This window comes from Haemorhous mexicanus, chromosome 3, assembly GCF_027477595.1.
Source record: "Haemorhous mexicanus isolate bHaeMex1 chromosome 3, bHaeMex1.pri, whole genome shotgun sequence".
Classification (NCBI taxonomy): Eukaryota; Metazoa; Chordata; class Aves; order Passeriformes; family Fringillidae; genus Haemorhous; species Haemorhous mexicanus.
In genome coordinates, this window is record NC_082343.1 from 53,172,731 (window position 1) to 53,185,632 (window position 12,902).

The 12,902-nt window shown below is 41.0% G+C and overlaps 1 protein-coding gene across 2 annotated transcripts in view; it reads right to left on the reverse strand.

The window, feature by feature from the left end:
- TXLNB (taxilin beta) overlaps nucleotides 1-12,902 on the reverse strand; it is a 38,442-nt gene that overhangs the window by 12,369 nt on the left and 13,171 nt on the right. For both annotated transcript variants that reach the window (XR_009485820.1, XM_059841845.1), the window contains exons 5-7: nucleotides 8,943-9,137; nucleotides 7,265-7,384; nucleotides 2,226-2,300 (exon numbers count right to left, since the gene is read on the reverse strand). Coding sequence is in view for 1 of the 2 variants with exons in the window: in XM_059841845.1 (XP_059697828.1) it covers nucleotides 2,226-2,300; nucleotides 7,265-7,384; nucleotides 8,943-9,137 (390 nt within the window). In the remaining variant the exon portion in view is untranslated. The remainder of the gene's footprint in view (nucleotides 1-2,225; nucleotides 2,301-7,264; nucleotides 7,385-8,942; nucleotides 9,138-12,902) is intronic.

The window sequence follows — 12,902 nt, forward strand, 5'->3', positions numbered from 1 at the left end:
AGTTCCTTCCAGCTGAAGGAAGAAGTGGGTGTTTATCACCTCCTCTTAAACAGGGATATCTCACGGTGAAGGTTGTATTATGGCTTCTCCCTATCTCACTGACCCAACATCTTCTCTTAAATTTCCATGCAGCTGCTCCTCTGTTAATCAGAGGATCATAGAAAGACTTGTGTTAGAAGGGACCCCAAAGAGCGTCAGGGACATCTTCCATTAGACCGGGTTGCTCAAAGTCCCATCCAAACCTGTCCTGGAACACTCCCAGGGATGGGGCATAATATCTATTTATAGCTTTGTGTTGCTTGTATCAAAGAGCTCTTTATGCTCTTTGTGTTCTACACTTGCACAACACATTGCATTATAGCATCTGGTCCATGAGGGAGGTCCTTTGGTGCTACCATGCAGGAAATAATAAAAATTTAAAAAAATAATATTAATAATGTTATTATTCCTAGTAATTCCAAATGAAGGCTGGTATGTAAGTGACAGAGCTCTCACACTTGAGCAACACACTTAACTGTATATTTCATTTCAGGAAGCAAATCACCTAATTTTTATCTGCACAAGTCTGTAAGGAGCAAGTGTATTCTCAATGCTTTTACAGTCTTTACTGGTGTTTTCTAAAAACACCTTTTCTGTTTCAAATGTTCTAGTTTTTTCTCAATAACAACAGCTTCATTAAGCTGTCTACGGAGGTCTGCCTGCAGAATTTTTTTTCTTCTGGTTGAGCATAAAAGTTTAATTAAAACCACTCTGAGAAAATTGGGAGCAGGTTTGCAGTCAGGACAGACTCAGTTGGAGGCCTTGGAGGTTTCATTGCAGAACCTGTTAAACTATTGTCAGCACCAGTTTATATGATGTCCTTCAGTGTGCCGCTGGCTTACCTCAGCATCTGAAAAAACACAAGAAAAACTAAACCCCTCTTAGCAGGTGTCCAGGTTATCAGTTTAACACTGAAATTTTTTGATGGCTCAACAGGCTGCAATTAGACCATCTGCAAGGAAAAGGCTGGGACAACTTGCCTGTATGATTAACTGTGAGCAAGGGCTAGGAGGCACTTCCTGATGGATGAGGAGATTGGCAGCTGCAAGAGGGGCTGACAGACTGACATCACCCCCCTCAAGGTTCTGCTTGGAGGGAATCTTTCTCACAGACAGGTCAAAGAATCGACATAATTGTTTCTGAAATCTAGAAATATCTACTGATACTCTCTCTTTTTGATGTCATCTAGTGTTCTCACTCATTGATTCAAGGTCTCACTCGAACATTCAAGGTGATTATTGCATTGCTCCCAAAGTGTAGTATATTCTGCCTATGGCTTGGTTTTACTGCCTTTCACTCCAGCTTGACTCCTGGCGTAATTTTGGCAAGTAATTTTATTTTATTGAAAGTTTCAAATTACAGTTAAGCAATGAAATCCTAGAGATCCCTCTCTCTAAGCCCTTAGTAGACAGAGTTCCTTAAAGTTAATGAAAATGCTGCCTTTGCACCCCAGTTCAGAAAAGCATGTGGGCACAGCAGCTCCAGTTTGGTAAACTTGTTTCCTGATGTGTATGTACTCCGGTGCTTTGCTGTATAAGAAAGCTGCCTGAAGGGTAGCTGTGGTGAATAATCAAGGCACGTGTTGTTCTGTGGTTGAGGGCTGTAAACACTCATAAATCAGCATTTTAGAATGATTAGGGTCAGAAGGGACCTTTAAAGACCACGTAGTCCAATCCTTCTGCCTTAGACAGGGACACTTCCCACTGACCAGGTTACTTCAAACCCCATCCAGCCAGTTTTGAACACTACCAAGCACGGGACACCCACAACTTCTCTGGACAACCTTTTCCAGTGCCTCACCATCCTCACAGCAAAGCATTTATTCCTCATATGTAAAAGAAGTCTCTCCTCTTTCACTTTAAAACTGTTACCCTTTGTCCTATCACATGCCCTGGCAAAAAAATCTCTCTACATTTTTATAAACCTCCTTTAAATACCAAAAATTTGCAAAAAGTGCCTCTTCTCTTCTCTTCTTTAGACTAAACAACCCACATGTCAGAGTATAATTTGCAGTATGGGCATTACAGCTTGAAAATAACCTGCTTCCTTTGCAATAGACTATGGGATGTAGAATGAGGCTAGAAGGAATACACAGAAAGTAGTTTGGATACTTTACCTGGGATGTGCCTCATGGGTTAAAAACTGGCAAACAAAGGCACACCATGCAATCACCTCTCCTACGTCACCTGTGCCTGCAGGACAGTCTCTTGCTCCTTTAACATTTTGGCCTGGAGCTTCCATTCTGCAGCTTGGTTCAGGAGCTGTATTTTGAGCAACAGAGAAAAAATTGTTAGGTCCCTAGATTATCAGTTGGAAATCCTCATCCTCCAGCTACTTAGGTTACTGTGATAAGGAGTGGTCTAACTTTCAGGTGAATATAGTTGGAGCAGTTAGGTAAGGCAGACTATTTAGTGTTATCCTGAGACATGGGACAGATTATTTGCATTCCATAGGCATATTTGAATAGGAGTTCAAAACCTACTTGGAATTAAATGTGCAGTACAGTGGGCTATAAAAAGTGTGGTATTTAACCACATCTTCACCAGACTTCTAGAGAATGGATAGGATTCTTTCTGGCACATTCATTTCAGCACAGCTCCAGCCAAATTCCTGCTCTCCAGTGAATGGCAAACTTCCTTTCACATTAACAACCATGAGTTAGCACGTGGGGATGGTCACAGTCAGACCTGCATCAAGAAATCTGGGAGTTTTCAGAAAGCCAGTGCATAGCAAATGTCATACATTTACTGCTGTCTGTTATCTCTGGGCTCTGTTTGCACTGGCAAGTGGAGAATTCCAGCTCAGGGTGATAAATGTCTCAGGTTAAGTAGGCTGCCCAGGAGGACCTTGGCTGCAATTTCTTTCCTGGCTTCTCCTGGGAAGGTGTGCTTCCCTACTCCAATGTGTTTGGCAAAATCTCATTCTGATGTGCAGGCTGCAGATAAAACAGGTGGAAGATTAGTCAAGGCTGAACGAACTGTAGGAATGAGGTTTGCAGAGACCTTTCTTGGCCACAGTTCTGTGTCAGCACTTCCAAAGTACATAGTAATATTTTAGCAATTGGTTTAATCTAAAAGCAGGAAACATTTACCAGGGTGTTAAAGAAATGTCCCTGTCATCTACCAAACATTTATAAAGTGTTTTATTAGTCAGGCAAAATATATTTTAGAAAAAGAATGCTAATGATAGCTTGAGAAATGAGACATAAAGAAGTTATTTTACCACAGGATTTTGCTCAGTTGGACTAAATTGAACTTAAATTGTACTGTAAACTGTATTTAAAATAGCACAGCTGGGCTCTGAAAATATATTGATAATTAAAAGGACTGTGTAAGTCAGGGGATCTTATACTGGAAGTGAAAGGCAAGTAGAAGCACATGTTGAAAATGTATTTGATCCCCAGTAAAAACTTTTATTCAAACCATTTTATTGGAAATAACACATGTAAACTATGCAAATACCACCTGGAAAAAGAGCTGAGGATGAACCCTAAAATGCTGATGGTCTCCAGCTGTTTGTGGCACAGAGACTATCTGAATTAGATTTGCTGCATATATAAACATATGTATATTGGCCCTAGAAAAATATTTCTTTCATCAATTTGGCTCTTTGATTTGGACCCACTGAATTTTTAACAGCTAAAGTTTCCTAGACAAGAATGTTTTACTGCTCAATTATGAAGAAATTATGTGTTGTACTTATTTTATATCTGACTCTTAATATTTATTTTGAGAATTTAATTTGTTATTTGATTCCATGGAGATAAATCAAGTTCTTTAATTCAGGTCTTGTTGATTAAAATTTCAAATAGGATATGCCATGGCCAATAAAAAGAGTTGGCATGGGTTAAATGAGCATCAGTTTGTGCATTTATTTTCTCAGAAGAGGGTATGCTTTTCATGTAAAAAAAAAAAAATAGAAGCCTGGATGAAATCTGGATTTTTAAATTTCACCTTTCTTTGATATCTACTGTTTTTAGAGTGCCTTTTAGAATTTATAGGGTTTGAATGATTTAATGAAATGTGCTTCAAAAACCCTCAGAGCTACCCAGTCCCTAGGTCAGTCGTTACTTCTAAGGATTGGACTTTTATCGGAATTGCTTCAATCACAGCTAGGGTTACCTCCACACCCAATGTGACTGGAATAATGAAAAGGTTCCACCTCCTGCACCATGTCTTTGGCCACAACACAACAGATGGACAGAGAAGGCAAAGAAAAGTTGCTTCTTTTACCTCTTATTGAAATCCCTCTTTCTTATTGACCCTCATTATAACTTCTGCAGTCAGCAAAAATCCAAGAGTTAATAAACCCTTCTGTAATGGAAGCAAGCCACAGAGAGGCTTGCTCAAATTAGCACATGTTCTTATGCAGCCTGAGGTCATCTGCAAACACCAAGCTGGGAGAAAATGAATCAGAACTGATACATTTATTAATAGACTATGAAGTGGTAACAAGGAGGCTGAAGTATCAAGAAATGAATAAATATTGCATTGGTGTTTACAGAGCAGCACTTTAGTGAAGGGTGGTGATGCTACACTCTAATAATAGAGCTGTGGTAGCTGCTGGAGGCCCAGACAGTCACAGGGGCTGGCTTAGTGAAAATTAAACTTCTCTTTTTGCTGTCAGAGTCTGTAAATTCCAGTTACGTAGTGCTGACCAGTTGTGGGATGGTGAAAAAATGGCATCCTTAGGTCAAGCTGTCCCTTTGTGGAAACCACACATTAGGAACTACAGCCGCTTCAATAGGGAATTGCATTCTTTGATGCATGTGTAGAGTGAACTGTGCAAGCAATGAGATGACCTCCTTTTGAGGTGTACATGCTCTGAGAGAGGGAACACCTCTCACTGTCTGAGGTAAAGAAGTTTTGCATAGGGGCAAAGATTCCCACATGGAAGAAGTGCATGGGAAGACATCAAAGTGAGCCTTCAAAGTGTAATCAAATAGATTTAAGCATACAATAATTTTCATTTAAGAACACTTGCAAAATCCTGCAGCAAAGGTCATGCACAGGGATGAGAAAATTCTATGGAGAGAAAGGTTCTGAAAGCTGTTCTGACTTTGCACATTACTGAGCTGGAGAGAGTTACAGCTAAGTGAGAGAACCCCATCAAAAGCACCTTGATTTCACACATACATGTATATACATTACTCCCACAGACACTAGCACAATAGCTGGGTGGGTGGGACTAAGAGCACATCAATAGGATGGAGGTGGGAGCCAAGTGTAGGCCAGCTCTCTGGGTGCTGGGCTACCCGTGATGAATCGTGACATGCCTAATTATGCCTTGACTCATTGCATGGCTTTTGGCCTTAATTCCTGCAGCTAAATCTAACTTGCTTGGAGGTGATGTTAGCCATGCATCACCAGCCTGCCTCAAGGACAGGATTTTTAAGCATTTGGACTATGGGAAAAATATCCTTTGTACACTGTGCATACTACTATACACCTACTGCGTAAAGGTTTTGTAGCTTGTTTTCAAACCTGTTATTTCTTACCCACAGCAAAGCCCAAAAGAAAATCTTGGCCTCCCAATTGTAGACAGTGATGACTTTCAGTGCTTTAAAAGAAATGAAAATACCAAATCTGTGCATACCAGTTCTGGATAATACATACAAAGAAGTTTTGGCTAAAACAGGGACAGTCACAGGTAACAAGCAGCCCCAAAATTCATGTTCTGAGGGATGCAGCATGAAAGTTCATTGACACAAGGCTAAATATGCCAGTTTTCCACAGAGCCAATGTGGAAAACAGTCTTTTATATCTTCTGTTCTGGTTTTTTTTTCCCCTCAGTATTTGAAATCTGGTACTCATTAGCAGAACTCCCAGTGACACCAGTAAATTAAGCCCATATTTACTTTGCCATTGTAAGTGATTTCTTGGACATCTGGAGATTTTTGGAGTTTAAATCTGCCAAGAATCAATGGTCATGAATGAAATTTTGGGGTTTGGCTTTGTGTAGGTTTCAGAGTGAAGGAGAATAAGACAGCTGGACTACAGAATGTCATGCAGTGATATGCAGACTTGCACAGAGAAGCCCCAGCTCATTTTCACCCTCACTCTTTAGCAGGGAGTAAAGCTGAGCAGGAGTCAGTGTTCCAGCTGCAAGATAAGTGCAGAGAAAGAGGAGAAATGCTCTTATGGGCTGTTTTTGGTAAGAGGTGTATGCTGTGTTTTCCTTGTGCTCTAACAACAAGTCTTAGAGCCCCATATTTTCATCTATTTTGAGTATTTTAAGACACCCATTAGAGCCATGCTTGTGATAATATAATGTTTCCAGATATGGGGAAGGGATAAATGTCCTGTCTTTATGGAAATGTCTCATGCTGCTCCTGAGTTAGCTGGAGGACTGGTGAAAACCAAAGTTTTCTTCCAGCTGATGAGAGCCTGTCACTCCCTCTGAGAGCTGCTGCCTCCACTGAAAAGAGGGACCATGTGCCTGCGTTGAACTCCAATCCTTTGTAGATGTGAGGATTGCTGTGAAAATACCAGGCAGTCTGAGAAAATTAATTTTAGTCTGATTGAGTCACAAAATGTGTGAGACTACAGATGGAAGAGTGTCCTCCTTCCATCTCAGCTGTGTCTGCAGAGGACATGCCTCCTACTTTTCCCTGCTCCCCTGATAGAGCTCTCCAGAAAGGGAGGAAGAGCAGACAAAGCTGCTAAATGGATCCAGACCCTGCCTGCCTGAAAGAGGCACTGGGAAACCAGTATAAGGAGGGAAACAGTGAAGGGGAGGCTTTATAAAAGCAAGTGGTTCCTGTGGATTCCTCCATGGCAAAAGAGGATCCATGGCAGGATGCCTGGGGGAATAGCAGCATTCAGCCATTTCACATCAATCCCACATTCTTGGTCTCTTCTCTGATGGTTTAGATGTGTGCATTCATATTGTGTGGGGAGATGGAGTATCAAGTATCAGAGACAACTGAAAACCAACGGCATCACCTGACCCAACATCACCATGCACCAACTGCACAGTAACAGTGAGTTAGCTGAAACACCCTGGGCTCTAACCCACTGCTCTGCAGCGTGCCTCTAAAACTGTAAATGGCAATGAAAGCCGCCTTTCAGAGGCTGTTCCTTTGCATTGAACACCAATGGTAGCTATAAAAACTTCTCTGCTACTGTACCCCAGACTGGCCCTGAATATATTCGTGAAATAGCATGCAGGGCCTGTTTTGGCCTAAAGCTAAATAAAAAGACAAAGTAGAAGGATAGGTATGTACATATTCCTTCTCTTTCTGGTGTCGCTCCTCGGCTTCCTTCATCATTTCCTGAGACTGTTCCAACTTGGCATCCACCAGTTTCTGTTGAAGTTCTCTGTGCTTAAATATTTTGTCAAGGTGCTGTAAAAAAAAAAAAATCTGCTGAATTTGCAGGTTTAATTATCTACATATACCTTCATGCTTGTACATGTACAGCTATTTACTGGAACGCTTAAAAGACAAAATCATTGCAAAACAAGAAGACACTCCTATTGCAATTACTAAAAAGTTACAACTCTGATAAGCATAAACTGGGCCAGAATTAGCATGGGAAGGGAAACTGGTGTACATTATCAATTTTGATTTATTGTAAGAAAAAAAAAAGCCTTAGTATCGTTGCCAGTCCTAAGGTCTATGCATGCAGTTATCAGTAGAATCGAGTGTGACTGAAAATCAAATAATTGCTCACCAATAATAAATACGCTGGGGACACACTTTCTTTTTAGCTGTTAAATGGCCACAGTGTGGATGATGGTACAGACACATTGCACCTGCAGTACTTGGGAGCACGTGCACTGCCCATGACAGCCTCTGTGTAAATACAAGCCCAGCACATCCTCTTTGGTCTGGACATACCTGCGCAATGGAGGGCCTGGGTGACAGGACATGAGTGGGGATCTGGAGATAAGACCAAACAAACCAGAGGCCTCCTCTAGCCTGTAAAATGCCTGCCTCCATGGTGACTTTCAGGAGATAAATGTTGCTGATAGCCTTCTTCACCCCTAATTCACTTAGATAAAATTCATAGGAGCAATTATTCTGCGTGTGTCCCTCTGGTTTACATTTTCTTCTCAGAGACACCACAGGAGAGGAGTGTACATTTCCTTCATTCAGTATAGGAATTCATGCATGATTCAACAGATTTGGAAAAGCAGGTATTGTATCAGTCATTCCAGATTGTAAAGATAGATAACTTATGTTTTATTCAGTATGATAATGTTGTCTGATTGCACTGAGGCTCACAGTAAATGGATTTAGAAACTATAAAAAGACCCACTGTGATATTTGTTGATGTTTGTCATAAAATAAAAAAAAAAAAAGGTAGTTTGGAATTTTACTGGAGGATTTTTTTCTGGTGTCAAAAATTTAAAAAAAAAGAATCTATTTAAAGTCAAAGGGTCTCCTTTATCTGTCGTCCTAATATTCTGCTTTTGGGAAAGGGTCAAATAGTTTACATCAGAGTTCTTTTCCAGCCTGCTTCTGGAGGGAACAAAATATATATGTTGTCACCTGCAGAACAGGCTGCCTAAAGGAAAGGGAGCCGGGGTGGAGGGAGGGAGCTTAGTGGGAAGGAGGAAAGGGATGCTGGGGAAGGTCCCCAGGGATTTGGGGGAGCTGTGACAGGGGGTTGGGGCAGCTCAGCAGACAGCTGGCACGTCTGGCTGCTTGGGTGCCTCAGCCCGTCTCACACAGCAGCAAAGCTGCCGTGGCTGCCACAGGCGGGGCGCTATGGCACGCAGCTCCATACCGCAGAGATCAGAGGGCTTGCTGCTGCCACGGTGCTTCTCAGAGGGCAAAGCACGGTGGGGGCTACCCTGTGAGACAGCCGAATGATGGCCAGGCTGCTGGCAGTGCTTCCTGATCCCCTGGGACAGCCGGCCGTGCTGCCATCCCAGCCAGCAGCCAGGGCACTGCTCACCTCCTCCCGCAGCTCATACTGGTCAATGATGCTCTTCAGCTTCTCTGCCAGCTCCGTGTTCTCCTGGCAGAGCTTCATGTTCCTCTCACTCTGCTGCTCGATCTGAGCCTGGATTTCACTCAGTGTGCCCTGGAAGTGATTAGTTATTTCTTTCCTCTTCTCATCTTCCTCCCGTGCCCGCTGGATTGTTTCCTCCTGTTGTTAAATGGGAGAGAACACAGTAAGTGAGAGGCATAATAAGCAGTTCCAGAAAAATACCGTTTCAGAGTAGCATAAGGCTTCCCTTTGAAGGATTATACGTGTTTGCATTCCTCTTTGGAGATTTTCTTGCTTTCATCTGCTCCAGCATTAGGCAAGATTCTAAATTGACAGAGCCAATTACACAGTGGCCTTGAAAAAATTAGGGAACTAAGAATTTGCATTTATAAAGATGGATGTAGAGCACAACTTCAGGTCAAAGCAAGCCTGAAGGAGAGGACATACACGCATGTCTTGATTCATGATACTACATCACACCTTTTTCTTTGGAAAAAGATATTTAGTGGAAACAGTCAGAAGCTCTTTTATCAAAATTCTCTTTGACTGAATTAAAAAATCACCTTTTACAATGCCTCGTTTTAACAAGGAATCTCCATATCAAATTAATGGCCTTTGGGATTTAAATTTTCAAGAGAAATCCATCACTTGCTGAAGAATCCCTTCCAATTCCTCAATTTTCCTTCTCTAATTTTTTAATTGTCATAAACATTTGCACTAATTTACTAACTAGGGAATTCAAGGAAAGCTTTTAAGTTGAGCATTCAGATTTAATTTTTTTCCTTACTATTGAACTTCTGTTTTAGATTTGTTTATATAAAAGACAATGCAGAAAGAATCTGGATTCATTGCTTTGGATCCAGTAATACAGACTATTTTTATTCTTCCTCATTTTCTTCCAGGGCAATCTGCCCTTCTGGGGAAGGTAATCCTGATATAGAATTGCTAGACCATATCTGCTGTAGTTACAAATCAGGCCAGGACCATTTTAAAAACTCACTCCACAGCATGCAAATGGCACACTCTAATAAGGTTTCAACTATCATAGTAATTTGCATAAAAATCTCTGGGAATACTGCATATGGATATTTTCTATAAATATATTTGAATAAAACCTTAGCTGACTCTAATAATGTATAATTTGTATCATGAATGTGACATAGTAGGCGTTGATTTGGGCCCTGCTCATAAAGTAAGGTGAATACCAAATGACCCAATTTCTGCTTAGCATGCAGAACACGAGCCTGATCTAGGACAGCTGCTGTTCAAGGTAGGGCATGTTTGTCCTTTTGCTGTCCAGGGAGCAATAGGGATGCCAACACCTTGGATGATGGGAGGAAAGCAATGGAGCCATTAATAACACCCTGGTGCACAGAAATGAATAATACCCTGGTGCATGGAGCCCTGCTGTGCTCTGCAGTTCACACAAGAACTTGTGTGTGCATTCATAAAGAATAATAAAAAGTGTGAACCCAGAATGACTTTCTCTCCTAATAGGAAGGAAAAATTTCATGTGGAACTGGGCAAATGGCTTGGGGGTTGGGTCCTGGTTCAGTACCTGGCTTGGAAATTGGACATACATAAAATTTGCATCAAGATAAAAGAAGCTCTCCAATATTTTTTTCTCGGTTGGTGAGAATGACTTTGAAACATTTTGCTTAACCAGCAATAGAGCTGTTTGTAGGTATTTTTTGCTTAAATCCTTTTAGTAGAAGAATGACCTTCCAAAGTAGAGTTAAAAATGCTGCTCAAAAGATGCTTTAGATCTATTGATTTAGCATTCCCAAAAGGAAACATTTAATTTTCTTTTGAAAGGGCATATTTACAAACAATGCCATCCTTTTTATTTTTATTTGAAATTTTTTCCAAATTTCACTTGAACTCCTAGGCAGTTTTGATTAAGTTAGAATTCCATTTTATCTCTGATACGCTGTTTAAAAAACTCCTCATGCCTCTTAGTTCTCCATTATATAGGTGCAGCCCTGAGCAGGCAGAAGAGTGCAGGTGCTTCACTTCCAGAAGTCAGAGTGAGAAATTGAACTTGCATGTCTGAAGTTGTCATTCTGTGGCTTCAAAACATCCTTCCTCAAAAACATTGTATTGTTATAATGCAGGTAGCCTTATAACATGTCACTACGTGATTTAAAGCTCTCCAGACTAATAAGTCCATATGAATATAAACCAAAAAAGGTGGATTGTGCATATCTCACACCAAACAGCTCTGTTACAAGGTGAAACGAGACATTCTGAGACTACCAATCATGCAAATGTAAAAAACCCAACCCTCTGCATATGTTACTCAGATCTTATTTCCTGCTCTTCTGAGACAGAAAAATGATACAATACAGAACACAGAGACAATACAAAGATTCATGGTTAAAGACACTGAGCCAGCAAGCATTTCTTTGCAGGATGCAGGATTTCTCTGTATCTGTTCTGCTTTAGAAAAAATATACTTGAGAAGGATATTTGCTTGGAGATGGGGGCTGGTATGTGTCCTGAGGAGCTCCTCAGAGGCCTTCATTTGTTAAAGCCTTGAGATCCCAGTCACAGATTAAAGGGAACTGGCTGAGCAGAAGGGCAACAGTGTGGCTACAGCACCGAGCAGAGACCAGCCATAAACTCTTGTTCTCTTTTCTCTGCCCTTTCTGAACCTTTGCACTCCCTGTTTACCCTTTCAAACATATGTTCTTGTCCTTGTGCAATACTGCTTTTGCTCTCACGTTTTGCTGCCAAGAATGTAAGAATGCATTGAGTAAAAACTTGTTAAAATTAAGACAGGATATTTTGCAGTTTGGGATTCAGCACAGAAATGTGAAATCATTTGTGAACAGAAGAGTGTGATTGATACTGGAGTTGTTCTCGTGCCTCTCTGGGGCAGTTCCAGAAGACTATTGGTCTGCTGAAGCCATATCAGCCAAGATGGTATGAGCAAGGAATCCTTTTTTCAATGAACTGTGCTCTTCATTCCCAGGCTCCACGTCTGAGCCAGTTTGGAGCTGAGCCCATAACTAAAGCTGCTGACTTTTGTGACATTTGTATGAAAGTCAGTGCTTAATGCCTGGTGGCAGGGAGGACGAGGGACCTGAGATGTTCATGTCACTACAAGATGCTAAGTAGCTACCAAACTGTCAGATAATTGGCAGAACATGAACTCCATGCTGAGAAATGAGTTGCTGTTAGCAGAACTGGTCTTTATTGCAGTGGGAACACATTCCACTATTTCACAAACCTTTATTCTGCTTTTCTTGGAGGGAGAATTAAACATCTGTGTAACTGCAAGGAAATAATCAGAGTAGCTGGACTACATGTAAGCGAGAATTTGAGGCTGGGATCCAATACTAACCAGAAATTTTTCTTCTCTGATCTGCCCTGTGGATTTTCAATGCAGCTCTGCATTGCATATTCATCACCACTTGGCTGCACGGATGCGCAGTTAATGGGAATTCCACACACCAGATGAGTGAAGATGACATTTACATGACATGATGTGCATATAATGTACCACATGGTAAGTCAGAGGCGGTTTCTGATCTGGGCAGGCCAGATTTCTCCTTTGCTATTGAAATGACACAATCTCCTGGCTGCTATTTTCCACATTTGGAAACATAATCAAACCGCTAATCCCAAGTACTAAAAATATTATGAATCTCTGTCCTGCCAAAACCAAAATAAAAATATTTAAGCATAAGATTTTAAAAAACCATTTGATGGATTTGCTGGTTTTGGGCCCTCTCAGTACAGTCATAAGTGAAAGAAAATTGCACTCATTTAAATAAATAGAACAAGAGTTTCTGGACATTCATGGATTTCCAGCAGCTAAAGCATAAAGGCAAATATTCCAAGAACTATGCTAAAAATTCTTAGAGAGACAAAACTGGATAAAGATAATGAATGTTTTTGTTTATTACTTTACTTCTCATG